General features: G+C 35.8%; 1 protein-coding gene across 3 annotated transcripts in view; it reads left to right on the top strand.

The window, feature by feature from the left end:
- Positions 1-16414, top strand: part of KLHL2 (kelch like family member 2) — a 60561-nt gene that overhangs the window by 38988 nt on the left and 5159 nt on the right. For all 3 annotated transcript variants that reach the window (XM_061373113.1, XM_061373119.1, XM_061373128.1), the window contains 7 exons: positions 7642-7751; positions 9207-9323; positions 10359-10508; positions 11398-11515; positions 12156-12353; positions 13095-13196; positions 14136-14264. In XM_061373113.1, coding sequence (XP_061229097.1) covers positions 7642-7751; positions 9207-9323; positions 10359-10508; positions 11398-11515; positions 12156-12353; positions 13095-13196; positions 14136-14264 — 924 coding nt within the window. The remainder of the gene's footprint in view (positions 1-7641; positions 7752-9206; positions 9324-10358; positions 10509-11397; positions 11516-12155; positions 12354-13094; positions 13197-14135; positions 14265-16414) is intronic.

The following is a 16414-nucleotide window of genomic DNA, read 5'->3' as shown; positions in this document are numbered from 1 at the left end:
TAGAAAATCTTTATTCTGGTATAGAGTTTTTAGGTTTTGGGGGTTTTTTACCCCACTTCCAGGAGATTAGTATTTTCTATCAAGACTAAATGTTTCAGGAAAAAAAGGAACGCAGTAAACTCATATGGTTAAATGTCTGTCAACAGAACCCTTGGTTGCTACCTTAAGTGTGAAACTGAGTATACAAATCAGGCATACTCGGAAGTTTTTAGTCCAGTGAAATTTTATTCAAATCATAGAATCATAGAATAGTTAGGGTTGGAAGGGACCTTAAGATCATCAAGTTCCAACCCCCCTGACATGGGCAGGGACACCTCGCTCTAAACCATATTACCCAAGGCCTCGTCCAACCTGGCCTTGAACACGGCCAGGGATGGAGCATTCACAAGCTCCCTGGGCAACCTATTCCAGTGCCTCACCACCCTAACAGGAAAGAATTTCCTCCTTATATCCAATCTAAACTTCCATTTATGTATCAACTAAAAACAATTTCAAAAGCTATTCAGGTTGTTTTGAAAGTACTAGCTTTTGTAACGCATACCTTACTTGAGAAGTTTTAATGTGTATGTGACTGAATGACTTTGTGATAACTGCATTTAGACTATTATGCAGAAAGTTTTAATTAAATTGATTTGTCTTTGAGCAATATAATATCAAATCCAGAAAACTATTATATTTTTGACTCTTTATGCAATACGAAGAAAGGCATACATTTATTAAATAGACCTAATGTTCAGATATTTAATGTTTTAGGGAATACATTTTGATGTAGCTGTTGCCTAATTTTGAATTTTAGGGTTTTGTTCCACCTTCTATTCTGACTGTGCCTTAGTTACTTCTAAACTACTTCAGTTACTTCTAAACATCCTTTGTTCCATTTAGTAGTTGAAGCTAATATGTGTACAGATTACTTTCTAGAAATACAAGATCTAAGACCCTGTCAAGACCTTAATTGCACTATTGGTTAAGTGTGAGAGCACAAGAACTGTGTCCAACTTGTAGCCCCTCCCTCTCTGGGTCATTTTGATAAGGCATCCTTTGCTGTGCCAGGAAGCTCTTTGTTGGTCCTAGCTGGGACTTGCAACCTGTTAAGGAGAGCACTGGCATGTTCACTACTTCTGGTAAAAGCAGGGAGGAAAGACTGGCCTCCATTTCTCCTTGCAATAGGCTGATCATCAGCCTAGTTTGATTTCTGTCAGACTCCATGGTTTTGTTCTGTACTATTTCATACCTATTCAGGTCAATGCTTTTGCTTTTGAATTTTCAAGCTGCTTACTGCTGTGTCTGAGCCATCATAGCTTCTTTCCCTCCAACCTCCCTTTCTTATCTCAAATGGCTCTTTGTACTTTGTCAAGACTCTTTCTTACAACTGAAAACATTTTATCAAAAGTCTAAGCCAAATATATGTGGCTTTGCTATTTCAGAATTAGGCCTTGTATCACAGACAGCTGAACTCCCAGGATCAGATATTTTGGGATTAAGGCTCCACAAACTAGAATGAGTACAGAAGAGGATTATTAGATTGAAAAGGCAGTGGAAATTTTTCCCCGCTAGAAAAAAATGAAAGGCATTAGGATGTCTAACTTCTTCCAGTCTTTATTTTATTACACTTGTTATTTAATATGTAGGAAAAAGAGGCAGGGAAATACTTCTGCTAATAGACAATGACAGCATAAAAATAAATGCCAATATAGACCAGAAGTTATTGGAAAAGTGAAACTGGAACTTCCTTCCAGTGGGAGTAAAACCCCAACTTTCATTAAAATTAGAACTTCATAGTCCCATGGTGAAGTTCGTTATCCTGTAGCAGAGTGGGAGATTTCTGTAATTTAGGAGACACATTTGTATGTATCTGTGTTGCCTGTAGGGACATCTGAAACTAGTGGGCAGTTGATACAGATAACTTGCAGTGAGCTTCTGTTGCAATTAAACTTTGAGATGTGACTTGTTCTCATGATGTTCTAGAAAGCAGTACTGCTCTGGGACTTGTCGCACTTGCACAGCCAGGGACTGCATTCTGCTGAGGCCTCTCATCCTTCTTGTGTGAGGATTCCTGCAAAGATTCTGGCATGAGCGCTGCTAGTTTGTCCTCAGTTTTAGTCTGATGTATGTCTTACTTAGTCTTAGAGGATGCTCATGAAATAAGTTTTTCCTGAGGTTATGCTGTATTTTATAGTTGTAACATTATGTACAACCTGAAGATAGATGCCTTTCAATGAAGAGGGGTATGCCATTTGGAACAGAGAGACACTTGCTCGGTGCTTAGGCCCTGAAATATTTCTTAGTTATAACCAGTGAATAATAGTGTACTTCCACTCACAACATAGGCAGATATGGGGTTTGGAAACATTGGATTACCTGTGCAAGTGTCTTTTGAGGACCAGTTTTACACAGCAAACCTTCTTGGCTTTTAGCATCATGCTGAGGAGATGCTGAAGAAAGTTTTGTTAGAGAATCTTAGCATCCTGCATTGTATTTCACTGTGGGATACAGCATTCTTGATTCTGGTGCTCTAAAACTTTGAGCCCCAACTAGACTTGGAAGCATGCATGTCTTAGGCTATTCTTGTGTACATTTGTATGAGTGAGATTGGAAGGATGTAGTTAGCAGACTCGTTCTTAAGATTCTATTCTGAGTAGCAACGTCTGTTGCTATGCTGCTGTTACCTTGGCTGCTATGAATTTCATGGTGTTCTCAAAAGCAGTTATTTGAGCATAAAATTGACAAGTAAATCAGATTTTTAAAAAAGGGGGGAAAAAAGAAGATTCTTCAGTGTTTAGCTTCTGCTGGTTCTCCAACTGGAAGAGCTTTTGTCTGTCTCTCCATAGTAAGGCTGGGGTTCCTGCTTCACCAGTGCCTTATATTAGGCCACTAGCAAAGACCTTTCATCCCAAGCTAAAAAAAAAGAAAAAGAAAAAAGAAAAAATCACAATCTGACATGGTGAATTGAAGCAATAGTTTAAAAAATTAGTTCTTGCTAATGTGCTAATATATTTGTTTTCTCTGCTTGAGAAATTGTCATTGTTCTCTTAAGTGAACATAAAGCTTAGATCTTTCCAAGCTCCCATGCGCTGCATTGCTGTAAAACAAGAGATTATCATTTCATTTCTGGAAGGTTCCAGCTGGTTTTGTACCATTATCACATCAGAAAGATGCAGGTACTCACTCCATTTTGTAAAAAATATCATTGTCTGTTTTGTGGAATAGAAATAGTTGGCCTAAACCAGATGAAAGACACGAGACTTGATATATTGATTATGATTTTTTTTTCCACACACTAATATACACTGGATTACTGTAATGAAAAGATCTAGAGAATATGAAGGGGTTTTCCTTTTTTCCACCTGCAGCCTCTGGCGCTGATAAGCTCTGACTATGTTTTTCATATGTGTTACTGTGGTTTTGGTAGGATCTTTAGGAGAAGATTTCTGGAAGCACACAAAAAGTTAAAAAGATTTCTAGAAATTAATATTAAGTGTCATGAGCTGCTGGAACACCTCAGGAAAATGTTAAAAAATGAGTAAAGCCAGTTGGTGATGGAACAGAAATTTAGGCAGTCTTCAACAATGTCATACACAGAGGCCGACACCGACAACAGCCACCACTGTCATAAGATGAACAGGAGTTACAGGCTTTTAGCTTTGTCCACTGTGATTCTCTGAAAAATTTTCAGTCTGAGGGAACTTCAGTAGACCTTTGCTTATATACTTGTTTATTCCAGTTAGTAAAGACAGTTATGCCAGAAGAGGTCTGATTGTAGGCATAGGGTTTGTGAATCCATCCACAAATGTTTATAGCAAAAATGTCCTGTGCAGACTTCGGATTAGTTATCCTCAATATGTAATTGAAAAAAATTAGTGTCAGTATCCTTCTGGCCAGCAAGACTATGTGCCCTTTAGATAGAAGAGATAGGTCAAGTGCTTAATGCCAGTGTGTGTGTATAATACAGGTCTCCAGACTCATTATGAAACATACCAAAAAATGGTACTTTTACAGCTGCTATTGTTGTGCTGTGCTCTCTTTTGGCATTGTTTATTGTACTTACAAACATTTTATTACTAGCCCCTTTCATGTTGTTAAGAACTTCCTTTTTGTCCCTTTAGTTTGTCCCTAAAGCTGAAGTCCTGTCCTACTAGTACAGGGCAGACACGGACAGATCTTTCACCTATTCAGATAGAAACTGTCTCTATCAGTTGTGAAAATTTGTTTTACATATGCCATTGGAACAGATATTTTAGAAATGTCCTAAAATGGAAGGGATTTTTTTTTTTTTTTAAGGCCGATTTTGTTTTTTGAGAATAAAGAAGTAGGATTCTACTTGCTTAGGAAGTGGGAGTTTGTGAGCCAAGCCTCTGCAGCTCTGAAGCCAGCTTGTTCCAGGCTGCTTGAATCTGGGGCCAGCTGGCTTCAGTGTCTGGGTAAAGTAGCAAGAAGTGAGGCAGGATTCCAATGCAAATTTGTCAAAGTTGCACACTGGGTGGTTTGGAGGAAAAAAAACCCTTTATGCTCTCGTGAAAAAAATCCATCCAGATAGTTCTATCTGTTTGGAGATGTTAATGAAGAAAGAAGTATGTTACCTAATGCAACTAATGAAAACCAAGCTAATGTGAGATTTTGCAGGGGACAGATGCATGAAATATTTAATCACGTTATAAGTTTCTTTAATCATGTCTTCAGTTTTGTGATGTTTGTTTTGATGTTAATATCTCCAGATTATCAAAGCTTTCAGGATGTAAGCAATTATATGGGATAATACGAATACTAACCCAGAAGGCAAAAAACTGCACACCCCTCCTCAATATTATTTGGAAAGAGAGGGATTTTTGGAACACTCAATACTGGGTAATATTATTTTAAAGATAGTGATATCCTTTGTATTGAAAGGAGGCAAAAAGTTTGAATTTCATAAGCATTATTTTAATATATAATAAAATAATGCCTTCTGCCTTCAGCACTTGAGCAGCTTTTGGTAAATTGCTGTCAGCAGATTTAATTGGTGGTTTTGCATTTCCTTGTTCTTTTTCAGTTTCTAATTATTTTGAATAATCCCTTTAATGGTAATTTCCATTGTTTTCTGTGAAAAGGTTATCTATCAATCAGTTAAGGTGGTCTCCTTGACAACAAGAGATGTGTTTCTTAAGAGACAAGTGATTTCACCTTACCTGTGTCTTTTAGATGACTAAAATTTGTATATCAATCTACTCTCCTATTTCTCTTTTTATTGTAATTCATTCAGCTGAGGATTTGTTTCCAGGTATTGCTGGAGAATCTGAGCCTGTAGCTATTGACTAGCTTGTTTCAATTTCTCCTTTTTGTCACTCTTCTTTCTTCTGTTGGCCATGTGCTTTTTTTCATACTTTAAGCACAGAGGCTGACATCCAGTGAAATAAGTCTTATGCTTTGTTAAAGTACTGTTTATTTTATTTTTGTTTCCTTTCACAGTTCTTTTTATAGCATGAAAACAGGAGACAGCCTCACATTTGTCGTATTACTTTGAAAATTCTCAACTTTTTTCTGGCTTAGAGGCTGTGTTCTTCCTACTTAGAGCATGTCTTAAATCTAAATCAACTTAAAAAGCAAGACTTTACATATTGATCTATAAAACCAACTGGGTTTTTCTAGTTTACGAAGAGTATCCTGTTGGATGTGACCTACTGTTACATAGGTTTTCTCAGGGAAGATGAACAAGGCTTCTGAACCTCAGATTTTTTTCAGATCCCCTTTCTGCTTGCTTCCTAACTCAACTTCTGAGTATAGTCAGGCATGCTGTTTTGTGGTGCTGTCACTTGAAATTTGGAGTTTATCATAAAACTAAGATATGCAAATTACCTTTCTCAACATCTATTTGCCGTATACAAATAGTAAATTTCATCAGATACTTCTTTCAGTAAGTACAGCTCAGAAAATTTTACTTCAGCTTAAGAAACTCTGTAGTCTGAAAAGCAAACAAACAAAGATTTGTAAAGAATAGAAAACTAATGGTGGTGTTATAAAAATCAGTGCTATTTTTCTTCATCCTTTCTCTCCTATTGCCTGAAATACTGCAGAAAATACAACCCTCTCATCTAAGAGAATGCTGTGGAATTGGAGGAACTTCAGTGATGACGACTGCATGATGTAAAAAGGCTGGTAGGATGAGGGACTGAAAAGGCGAGGACTGTACTTAGAGATGAAGGCTAAAAAGGAGTATAGAATGATAAATGATTTTAAGTAGACAGGTTGCAGTTTTGCGTGTCATTGTATTCGGCATTAGAACATAGGGATACTAATTGAAAACTGATTCATGGTAAACTGAGTGTTAAATTTAGATGTGGAGGTTTTTGTTCAGTGAGCCTGTGGGATTGTTACTATAGGAAAGTATTAAAGACAAGAATTTAACAGGATTCAAGGGGACTGGACTATATCTTATTAAACGTTTAGTAAAATGCGACTATGGTAAAATATTATCCTTCTGGCTAGCAATCTCTAAACTTTCATGGTTAGAGTGAGACCTTTATGGGAGGAGGTTTTATTCTCATACTTTTCATATAAATTCTTGGACTTTTGTGTGGAGCAATTTATGCTGCCTGTTTCAAGGAACAGGATGCTGAACTACATAAAAGACCAGAATTATATTGTGTTAGATTCATCTTTTTATGCTTTCTAGTCTTCAGTACAGTGCAAAAAAGACGTTTAACCCTGAAAAGTTGACCTGAAAAAATCAGACTTCTTGAGCTGGAAGCATTCAGTATTCTTTAGCTTTTTTTTAGCAGCTTAAGACAGTTTGTCAAGCATGGACTCTTAACTATAGTAGCACTAGTGGAGGGATAAAAACGGCTTAAAATTTCTTTAGTTTGAATATGTTTGACCTTTTTCTACTTGTTCTAATTTTGAGTGAATTCTTATATTCCCACGTAACAGTTGTCCCTGCTAACTTCTGTTAAGAATAGCTGAAGAGGGGAAAAATAACAGTCAACTGGATAGAGCCTAAAGAGCAGTTTTAGGAAGGGAGAGGACAACTGAACAACTTGATAAAGATACATGCTCTATATTAAAACAAAATGCCTGGTTCTACAACTAAAACATTAAATTTCATCAGTTTCTTTTATTTCAAGTTGAAGCATTTAAAAAAAATCCACACATTGTAGAGACAGTGATATGGAATGTTTTTCTGACTTCGGAGAAGCTCTGAGAGACACAAACAGTATCTGGACTTGTTTGACACTGCTGGTTAAGTCTAATGAATCAGCGATTGTTCATGTTGAATTACAGTTTTAAAATATTTGTCAACCACATACACAGCATGTTCTTTCCTAGAATCTTTTTTTTTTCTGTATTTGGGTGTACAAAGGCAGCAAAATTTAAGTAATTGTCGAAGGCAAGTACTAAGATGAAGGCATACTGAAAGTGTTAAATTGCTGATTGCTACTTTTAGTATAATGTGTTTTAATGTTTCCACTATTTTCAAGATTTTTTAAATATAAAAGCAATTTGTGAGACCAGTCTTTATATCAAATATTTTAAGTTAAGGTATTGTTTCTAGATATGACAAAATAGCTTGCATATTGAATCATTTTCCTCTGTTTTTCTTCAGCTGCTTTAATGCTTGTTGTGGGATACACTTTGCACTGTATATTAGAGTATTTCTGTTTATCCAAACAGAACAGCACTTTTCTGATGTCGTTCTTAGTGAAGAATACCTCAATCTTGGTGTAGAGCAAGTGTGCAGTCTTATATCCAGTGACAAACTCACAATTGCCTCAGAAGAGAAGGTAAGAACATCTGTATCCCAATATTTGGTTTATTCTTTTGAGTGAGAGAGTGAGCTTGTTCTTACTGCTCTAGTACACTTGTTTGGATGTGTTCTTTGTTTCCTCACTGAAATGAAGCATGTATTCTGCTCTTGTTTAAAGGATTTTGTCCTGAAAGTGTTAAGGATTTTCCCCAAAAATGTTGTCAGTCTGATGCTGAAAATTAATCTGAACTCTTAAAAATCCTAAAAATGTATTCAATTACTTAACATTTTGTTCTTTGAAAAAATGGAAACTAAATTAAATGGCTATGCCTTCTCCTTTTTAAGCAAGACAAACAGAACACATGCTGTGAGTTACATACATAGGAGTTTGGATTACCAAGGGATAAATAACTCCAAAATAGTAGTTTGAAGAGCAAGTGTATGCCATCTACTAAGTTTAACATCAGCAGTCCCACAAATGTATTAAACTTCTGTATGTACATGTGGGCTGTTTAGCCTAACTGAAAAAACGTGGGCTGCAAAGGAGATGCCTAGGTAGCATAGTATAACCAAACTTCAGTTTAAATACGTGTTGGCTCATCTTCAGCAAGAACTTGTTCTTTTAAAGCCATTTTTGAAACTGTGATCTTAGTGAGCCCAGTGCATCCCTTTGAATATCTAATGGTTTTCAGATTGTAGACATAGATGGTTTTTGACCTTTTGAATTCAGTTGTGATCAGTTTAAAATATCTTGGTTTTCTTTTTTCCAAGGAGTATATAGTTACACTAACACCTCTGTTCAAATGAAGCTAAATTGTATTCAAAGGCATGTTTGAATACTGATTTGCATGGCTTAGGTAGTGTTTTGTATTAAGACCTTTTGGGAACTTTGAATCTAGGAACTATCTGTTTAAACTGCAACTATCAAAGTCACGTTGCTGTCCCCATAAAACCCTGAAGGTCAGGATCTATCACTGTGATACATGTGGTGCTGCTTCTGTGGAGTATAATTAAGGTTTTAATGCTCTAGATGTATGATCAGCTGCTGTGCAACAGAGGAGAAACTAGACATGGGATCGCTTCTCCTAGTAGGACCCAGTGATGATAAGTCATTTGAATAATCATGTGGCAGGTCAATTCTTCAAGAAAAGAAGAAAAGTATGAGGATTGTAGTATCATTGCTGCTGTGTTGTTTGTTTACCTAGTTTAATTGGGTTTTCAGTATCAATGGAATTACTGTGTGCATTTTGTCAATGTAGCACAGCTAGCCTTGAAACACCAGTAGAGGAGTGATATAAAAAGAGACTGGTTATTGCATCTTCGGAATTTTATAGTGGATAAGTAAGGAAATAATAGGAGCTGTAACTGCTGTCATCTTTTCTTACATTAGGAATTTTAGTATAAGGAAAAAAATCTTTTTGGAGGCACGCTGATATATTCATACTTATGAACTTGTAAGCCAAGCGACTTGCATTTGTTTGTTTTCTGGAAGGTATTTGAAGCAGTGATAGCGTGGGTAAACCATGACAAAGATGTAAGGCAGGAGCTAATGGCACGCCTGATGGAGCATGTGCGGCTGCCTTTGCTGTCCCGAGAATATTTAGTTCAGGTAAGCAGAAAGGAATACTAATTCTTCTTCATGTGAAAATTTGTTTGTTTGAAGTTGTTTTTTTTAATGCCAGAGTGATAATTTGGAATTTAAACAGTGGAATGTAGTATCTTACTGATAGTAAAAGTAAACAACCACTACCTCATATGCACGTGCACACAGACACACAGAACCAAATGAGGGATTGCCACATAGAAGATGACATATATAAGTAATTTATCCATTTGGTTGACTACTTCTTATACCACACTAGTAATTCAAATTATTTCATTCACTAAAATCAGGTTAGCTTTCATTTGTAATACGATCTTTGACACAAGATTTGTTTTTGTAAGTAGATGTTCAATTTCTGAATTGTATCTGCTGTATAATTTGGTTAGGAACTACTGACAAAGGAAACATTCCTTTACCTGGCTCAGATATAATACATCTTTTGAAATTTTATCAGCTCATTTTGAAAATTTTTGTGTCAGGACAAGTATTTAAGGTTGAAAATGTCAGTTCACTTAACATTGGATAGTAGGTGTAGTAATAGGTTGGTAGGTATTTATTTTAAAAATTCTGGTTTATTATATAAATTTCCTCCGCTTTGTGGGTTTGTTTTTTTTTTTGGCATTTTTTTTTTTCTGTTTCAGGTTTTGTTCTGTGGGGTTGATTTTATTTAGTTATTTATTTTTATTGTTAAGGGTGGCTTTACTAGTTTGTTAAATTAGCCTCCAATGATCTCTCCCTTAAAGTGTTCTGTACTCTCTGTATTTGAAAAGTATGTGCCTGATCATAAGAGAAGTGATTTACCTTGCCTGTTTCGTCCCCATACTAATTGAGAATCACCATCTTTCTATTTCTTTTTTTTTTTTTTTTTAGGGACTGCATATTTTAATCACATGAAATGGTGTTTAACTGGTTGGATGACAATCTAAAAAATATGATTAATCTGCAGTTGTATGATATAACAAGTGCTTTATTACATTTCAGATTGTGACTTGTGTTTTACTTCCTTAACATGCTCAGACCTTGTTAAACTTCTATTAACAGAGAGTTGAAGAAGAAATATTGGTCAAGAACAGCAGTGCTTGTAAAGATTACCTCATTGAAGCTATGAAGTATCACTTGCTGCCAACTGAGCAACGAGCATTGATGAAAAGCACTCGAACAAAACTGAGAACACCTGCTAGCCTTCCAAAAGTAAGACCCTTAGTTTCTAATATGCTTATTTCTTCTAACTCCATTTCAAAAGATGAGAGCATTACTGTCACGTGGGGTATTCCAGTAAAAAAAGAATTATACCAGTTATTTATCACAAAAATATTTATCACAAAAATGTAACAAGTGATTAGCTTTATGCTGTTATGATGCAGATATTTTCGTCTCCCACCTACACACACCACCACCAATACCTTCCCTCCCAATATATATATATTTAATATGTGCTTCAGCATCAGAGAAATATACAGTTGTGGGGAAATAAGCCTGCTTTTAAAAAAACAATCACAACAAATCAAAGACTAAAGTTTCTGAGCTGACACATTTTACTCAATTTTTACCTAAACATTGACTTTCATTCATTTTAGAAGAAAACAAACCAAACGTTAGATATTATCTTGTTTCCAATGGAGTAAAAAGGTTTTCTCATAGTACTATTATAACAACTGCAACAATGGACTAGGAGATTCTGTTCAGGAGATTTAGCACATTTCTCCCAAGGGAACCAGATAAGGCTGTTCTGTGATGGACAGTTACAATTCCGTCGAATATCACAGCCACTGAATTCCCATGCCTGATGTCAGAGTAGGATGTGAAGACACAGCAGGATCTGCCTCATTCATGGGAGCTTTACCTAGATTCTAATTGCTTCCTGCTTTTCTACCTCAGATATTCATTCAGAACACAATAATTACAAATTGCATGTGTATTGCACGTGTTTTGCCTGGTTTGGAAGACTACCAATTTCTTATTTAGGAGCCCTTTAATTATTTCTTGTATAGAAGCTTGCTTTATTTTTTTTCACATTTTTTATCTTTCAGGTGCTTTTATATATGCAAATAACTAAAAAGTAGTATTCTCTCTCTTTTAGTTGATGATGGTAGTTGGAGGACAGGCACCAAAGGCAATTCGCAGTGTTGAATGCTATGATTTTAAAGAAGAACGCTGGCATCAGGTGGCTGAATTGCCTTCCAGAAGATGTAGAGCAGGTAAATGATGTCTAATTTTTTTGTTGCAGTTGGAAATAGTGCAGAATGTAGGTGTCTGTATAAAGCATTGTATGTTCTTTGGAACAGTACTTCAGATGTTTACCTGACAAGGCCTAAGCCTTGACTTCTGTGTTCATTCTTAACATTTGAATTATTTGCTAATCTGAAACAATATAAATTTGATAACTTGATCTTAATTTGTGCTTCAGTTTGTAATCTCTAGAATAGATTGCTTTATTACCTCCTATAAATACAAAGGATAATAAAATTTAAATTCTACTGCCTTACATTATAATTTTACTATTAAAATATGTTGAGATGAAGATTGTGAAGATTGAGATTAAAAATGTGAAGAAGTGAAAGCCACTAAAAATGTGAAAATGTGATCTTAAAGCAGCTGAGATAACTAAGCAAGAAGAAATTCAGCAGGCATGATATTTAGAAGTGTAAGTTCGCTAGTAACAAAAAGTGTAAGAACTGGTGTTTAATCTGAATGAAGTGTGGCTCTAGGACACTGTGAAAAGCCCGATACTGTAGTGAGTACTGTAAATTGTATCAAGCATCTGCATACTTAGGAGACTACACAGTAAGTTGACAAAGAGTAAAATGCTCATCTTTCCTCCCTGTTTCCCTGCTCTAGGAATGGTGTATATGGGAGGCATGGTTTATGCTGTTGGTGGTTTCAATGGTTCTCTGAGGGTTCGCACAGTAGATTCCTATGATCCAGTGAAGGACCAGTGGACAAGTGTTGCCAACATGCAAGACAGGAGAAGCACACTGGGAGCAGCTGTATTAAATGGCCTTCTTTATGCTGTGGGAGGATTTGATGGGAGTACAGGTATATTTGCCTTTATGCACTGTTGATTAGCTTTAACTACTTTTGACATAATTGTGTCAAATTTGGATGTCTCTTTTCTGGTAGCAGTGATGAAACCAAGCATGAAGGTAGCTTGGCATCTTGAAGTGTGGAATGTGCTCTAGCGGTCACATCTTTCTACCTGAACAGTGGACTGTTTGCTCCCATCTAGGATTTTAGGCTTAATGACTAGTGAATCTTTGACAAGTTGCCTTTCAGTATTCCTTTTATAGTCAGAGTCCTTAACTCATGGAAGATGTGAGCATAAAAATTACAACTCCTTTGTCCTCTTTGTGTACACTTTTCAGGTAGTGTAGGATTATAAACAGCCTTTTCTGACCTGTGGGAAGGCTTTGGACATGCAATTTTTATTCTCTTCACAGATCCATTAAAGCATTTGTGCAGAGATGATCCCGTTCCTCAATAACTATTACAGAAGCACATATAGGATGAACATTGTGACTTAATTAAAAAGAAAGGAAAAAAAAATAAATCCAGGGAAGAATTTCTCTGAGTTCCATAAAAGCTTTTATTAATTTGCCCATTTTCAGACACCAAGAATGGGTTGACTGTAACTGATTATCTAAAGGTTATGCTTTTTTGCACAGTAATAGTCCTTAAAATGAAATAATCTGAATTTTCAGATATGAGGAATTGTCTTGAACTTAGAGAGTCTGTGGCATCTAGATTTATAGAGAAAATAATGTTATATTATCTTCATAGGTTTATCATCAGTTGAAGTTTACAACTTAAAGACTAATGAGTGGTTTCATGTAGCTCCAATGAACACAAGAAGAAGTAGTGTTGGTGTAGGTGTTGTTGGAGGTGAGTTGACAAATTATATTAAAAAAAGGGGGGAGGAGAATGCAATAATTTACCCTAACAACTTTACTCACTTTTGAAAACATACTTCCGATTTATGTTTTTGCTCAATGTTGTAATTCAAATGGTATGAACAATACATAATTGTTCTACTTGGTTTTGACTAGCTCTTAGCATAGATGTTTTGAATTGTTTTCAGAGCTTCAACTGTGTCTGAGGCCAGCTGAGAAAAAGCTGGCCAAGCATGCATGCTTTTAAGTTACGCATGTCAGCAAAGGTAGAGAGCCTGATTACTGAAGTGGTGACCTTATAAATTGGTCTCTAGTGATGTAGCACTGCAACTGACAACTCTTAGCTGTGGCTGACCTTGCTGTTTGCATGCTGGCAATGTGATCTCAGGGACAGTGCCAGGAAAACTGCTGGCTTTTGAGTCAGCTTGGTGGTGAATAGCCTGGATGTCACTTGCACAATGCAGACGTGGACCAGTACTTGGGTCTTAAAACAGCATTAGTTGTGTGTTTTAACTGCATAGGAACCACTGCTGTTTCTGATCTGAAAATGCAGGCTGTACAAGTAATTTTCATCTGAATTTTTGACATTTCTAGGAAGTCTGTTTGTGAGCTTCCAGCATTGGACATACTTAAATTAACTGACTTTTGAACAGTTCTTTATTAAAACCGGGATAAAGTACCTTTGTATTTTAGCTAGGTAATTTAAATTGACCTACATTGTTCTTGTTAGATGCTGACTGCCTTTTACATCCTTATAGTGACAAGAAGTATAGTATACTATCTTGAACTATATAAGAAATAGGAACTCAATAACTGATTGACAAAAGGGACTGATTAGTAGCTAATTCTGAGAACGATGATTTCCCTTCAGCCTCTGTACCAACACAGTCTGTGTGGATTAGGAGTGTGTTTCTGTTGTTTACCCTTCTAGGTAAACTGTATGCTGTTGGTGGCTATGATGGGGCGTCACGTCAGTGCCTTAGTTCAGTAGAATGCTATGACGCTAATACAAATGAGTGGACCTATGTTGCAGAAATGAGCACTAGACGAAGTGGTGCAGGTGAGTGGACAAGAATCAACTATCCTTGTAAAAATGAAACAAATTTGTGGTTTTCAAATGTGTCTAAAAATATCTAAGGTAAGGTAAAGTCTGAGTTTAATGGAATATGTTAGTCTTGAATGGCTGATATATTGCACATTATAAATACAAAACTGTCCTATAGCATAAGGTTCAGTCTGTTTATAGTAAGTATGTTTCCTTCCGTTTTCATACTTTTCATATTCCTCCTTTTCCCATAACTTCTGATGTTTTTAACATACACACTAATATACATGGATAGCGACAATCAATTTAATGTCACCTAAATACTGAAGTATCAAAATCTACATGGTCAGGATTAAAAAAAATGTCATTTCTTCGAAGGTGTCTCTTTACCAATGTACGGCTGATTTTCTAATAGCATTTTCAGGTTGACTACACATGTGAACTGTGAATAGATTCTACCCCTTTGAAGGACTTGCTCTGCATTCTGGTTCACTACAGGAAATGTTGTCCTTGCTCATTCTTAAGTTGTATCACTGGTTTTGTCCTGTTACTTCCATTTATGTACCCTTTGCTTCACCTTCATTAATTCTTCTCACTGCCTGGTGTTTACATCTTTTGCATACGTATAAGCTACTATATGTTACCCTTCCTTATGATTTAGACAAGGTATATCCATTTATATCCATTTATAATCCTAAAAGTCCCTTCTTTTCCTATGGATTTTTTTTCCTTCTTATGATTCTGAGGATGTATCTTTCTTTTTAAAGACATCAAAAATGCCTGCAATATTTGGCTTTTATTTAATGAAGTACTTCCACAGCTTCAAACTGACTTTAGCATTTTCATTATCTATTTATATTATGGACTGAAATCTCATTTACTGTTCGCTGTCCTCTATTTGTCTTTTGGTATTTCAGGTTTTTTCAACTCACAGAAGTTCTTTTATTTTTCTAGATGCATTGCCATGGACTTTTTCAAGTAAAATTACATGATATTAGTTTTATACTTTTAATTTTTTAGCTGTTTTGCCAAGTACTCAATGGTGCTTTTTAGCAACACCCTTGAAATATCTACTGGTGATTGCATTAATGTGCTTCATAACTGGAAGAGACGTTCTTACAAATACAACTGGGTGGATTTCTAGTATGCTTAGTAGATGATTAATAGTTATCCCAACTTTTCTTCTTGCCTTCCATTGTTTCTTACAAACTCTGAACAGTTTTTAATCTATTTAAATGATGTTTAAATTACGTCCAAATTATTTCAAAAGAAATATATATTAAAGTTATTGCTAAAATTAAGATACTTAGTTTCCGATACTTTCATTATACACTTAGAAAAATCAGCAAGTTGATACATCTCTTAATGTTAATGTTTTGATTGTGTTTGTAAACTAAAACTGTGATGCTCATGAAAGGAAAATGATACATGGTATCTCAAGAAAACATGGTTGTCTTGTGAAATTTCTAGTTACTGAGCCTGTGCATCTTTAAAGTAAACTCTGGATTAAAAACTGTCCAGAATTGCAGAAAGGGTACTGTTAAATACTCCCATCGAATATTGGCAAGTTTTGAGAAAAATATTTATAAAAATGGGCAAATTACAAGTATTATAAAGACAAATAGTGTTGATGGGTTGTGACAAAGCTTCATTTTGCAATCTGCCCGCGCACCCATTTTATCTCAGCATTTTTTTTAGCAGTCTGTTTTTAGTTTTTGTGCTTGTCGCCTATTTATACACTGGGTATTTTAAAATTTTAAAGAAAGTTGAATTAAATTCTGCAACTTTAATATTTAGTGCCTTTACATACACTAACTACTGGGATCTTTCTGCCCTTCCTCTCCCTCCCCTTGTCACAGTGTTTGTTTACTGAGCTCTCTGCTGCCTTTTACCTTGTCCTCTGATTACAACAACAACAAAAGAAACAGTAAATGTAGTCAGCTTTTTCAGCTTCGTATAATTGAGTAAAATAGTTAACATTCTTCTGTGCCATTCTGTTAAATACATAGAAAATTGTATTTGTGAGTGGGGGAGGAGTGGCTGGTAATGTGGAAATCACAACTATTAATTGATATTGGCTGTACTGGCCAAATGTCCAAAACCACCAGAATTGTTTCAACTGGCCATCAGTCCTGGTACTGGTGTTATGGATGTTAACTAAAGAG

Source organism: Neopsephotus bourkii, unplaced genomic scaffold, assembly GCF_033783945.1.
Source record: "Neopsephotus bourkii isolate Nb327-2 ecotype Australia unplaced genomic scaffold, CSIRO-AGI_Nbou_v1 NB_168, whole genome shotgun sequence".
NCBI lineage: Eukaryota > Metazoa > Chordata > Aves > Psittaciformes > Psittacidae > Neopsephotus > Neopsephotus bourkii.
Note: the sequence above shows the minus strand (reverse complement) of the source record. Positions and strands in the feature narration are given on the sequence as shown.